This window comes from Elephantulus edwardii, unplaced genomic scaffold (assembly GCF_000299155.1).
Source record: "Elephantulus edwardii isolate Elephantulus edwardi_28Jun2011 unplaced genomic scaffold, EleEdw1.0 scaffold00017, whole genome shotgun sequence".
NCBI lineage: Eukaryota > Metazoa > Chordata > Mammalia > Macroscelidea > Macroscelididae > Elephantulus > Elephantulus edwardii.
In genome coordinates this window covers 4594733-4596331 of record NW_006399767.1, presented here as the reverse complement: position 1 = coordinate 4596331, position 1599 = coordinate 4594733, and the positions used below count along the sequence as shown (strand labels likewise).

The window sequence follows — 1599 nt, the reverse complement described above, 5'->3', positions numbered from 1 at the left end:
TTCTCTGCTGATGTGCTGTTCCAGTAGTTTTTGGATAATCTTCAGTAGAATCTTGCTTGCATGTGAAATCAATGATATTGTTCTATAGTTTCCACACTCTGTTGGTTCTCCCTTTACTAGTTATAGCAAATTTCTTGCTTCCTGCCCCTCTCCCTCTCTCCAAGACCAGTACTTTTTGTGGGAAGGAAGGCAGGCTTTCAGAAACAGCTTGACTTTTAGACACAATAGAAAAGCTTATAAGGTAAAAAATACCAGGGAGGTACTCAGACCTTATAGCAATTAATCAAAAAGGTCAAAAGGACAGTGTGCCCTCAGGCGTTAAGCTCAGAAAACAGAAAGGGGTAAGATGGAAAAAGTAAAGGAAACAAGAATCTCAGTAAATGAGAAAAATGTCATAATGTAAAGATTATAATTGATGTCATAAAACAAAATGTGTATAAATGTTGGATGAAAAACCAGCTTGGTCTGTAAACTTTCATTCACATAACAATAAAAATAATAAAAACAAAACAAAAAAAGTCACCCAAAGTATTAATTCCAAAAACTGCCTTAACTTGGGATGTTCTTTACGTCCTGGTATTTCCCAAGAATGATGGCAAAAATTAGTAGAAAGTTATTTAGAATGCAAGTGTAATTAGTAGAGAAAAATATAACAAGATGTTTCTGGTAGTATGTAAATTTATGCTTATCAATTGAATTGAGTCTAGTTATAGTTTGCCTTTGTTAGGAAAGTTTTCTTTTCCCTACAGATTCTATTAATTAAACTAAATAAACAAACACACTAAGGTAAGGAAGCCTCAGAAGAAAACCTCATTACCTCCTGTTGCCTGACCAAAAAGACATCAATGAGGCTACGTGGATCATTTTTGTCAAGTTTATGACGATGATGTAGGAAAGTCATCCTTATAAAAGAAAACAATTCCTTTACATTCCGCAATACAGTTTTATGACTTTGCAGCAGGCATCCCAACACTGGAAACATATTGAAAAGCTAAAAAAGTGAGATCAACAAAATAAATGAAATAAGCATAAATATTACTTGTAATTGCATTAATACCACCATTGTTTCTGAAAATGTTATAGAAATATCATCTCATCGGAACTTGAATTATCACAACTGACAATGGAAGATTAAACAATGAAATTTCAGAACTAAGTAACTGAATCTGAATGTTGCTATGACTTAAAAATTCTATGCCCTCAGAATACCTTTGTACAAATTGTTTGCATAGTTTACTTAGGGGCTAGACGGCATATAAAATTGATGGTGTTATTTGCTACAAACTTCGCAAAATCCTAGAAGATTCCAGGAAAACAATTTTCGTTTTGGTAAAAACAAATTTATTAGTGATATGTTTTGTAGAATCAAAATATGTATATTTTAATTCTCAACAGGCCTATCTAAAGCTCTTAGAGAACAGCGTCACTTACTTTAATATTCACTGACTCCTTAAAAAAATCCCGGAGAGTAGAGAAGCTATGGTATATTTGCACAATGGAATACTAAGCTGCATTGAAAAACAAGGAACTCATGCAATATTATTCAAAATGGGTGACCCTGGAGGACATTATGCTGAGTGAGGTATCTCAGTCACAAAG

The 1599-nt window shown here is 33.4% G+C and overlaps 1 protein-coding gene across 1 annotated transcript in view; it reads right to left on the bottom strand.

The window, feature by feature from the left end:
* The window catches only part of LOC102848192 (cytochrome P450 2K1-like), a 35888-nt gene that overhangs the window by 15942 nt on the left and 18347 nt on the right, over positions 1–1599 (bottom strand). Inside the window, exon 7 of the mRNA XM_006882118.1 lies at positions 818–991. Within this exon, the coding sequence (XP_006882180.1) occupies positions 818–991 (174 nt within the window). The remainder of the gene's footprint in view (positions 1–817; positions 992–1599) is intronic.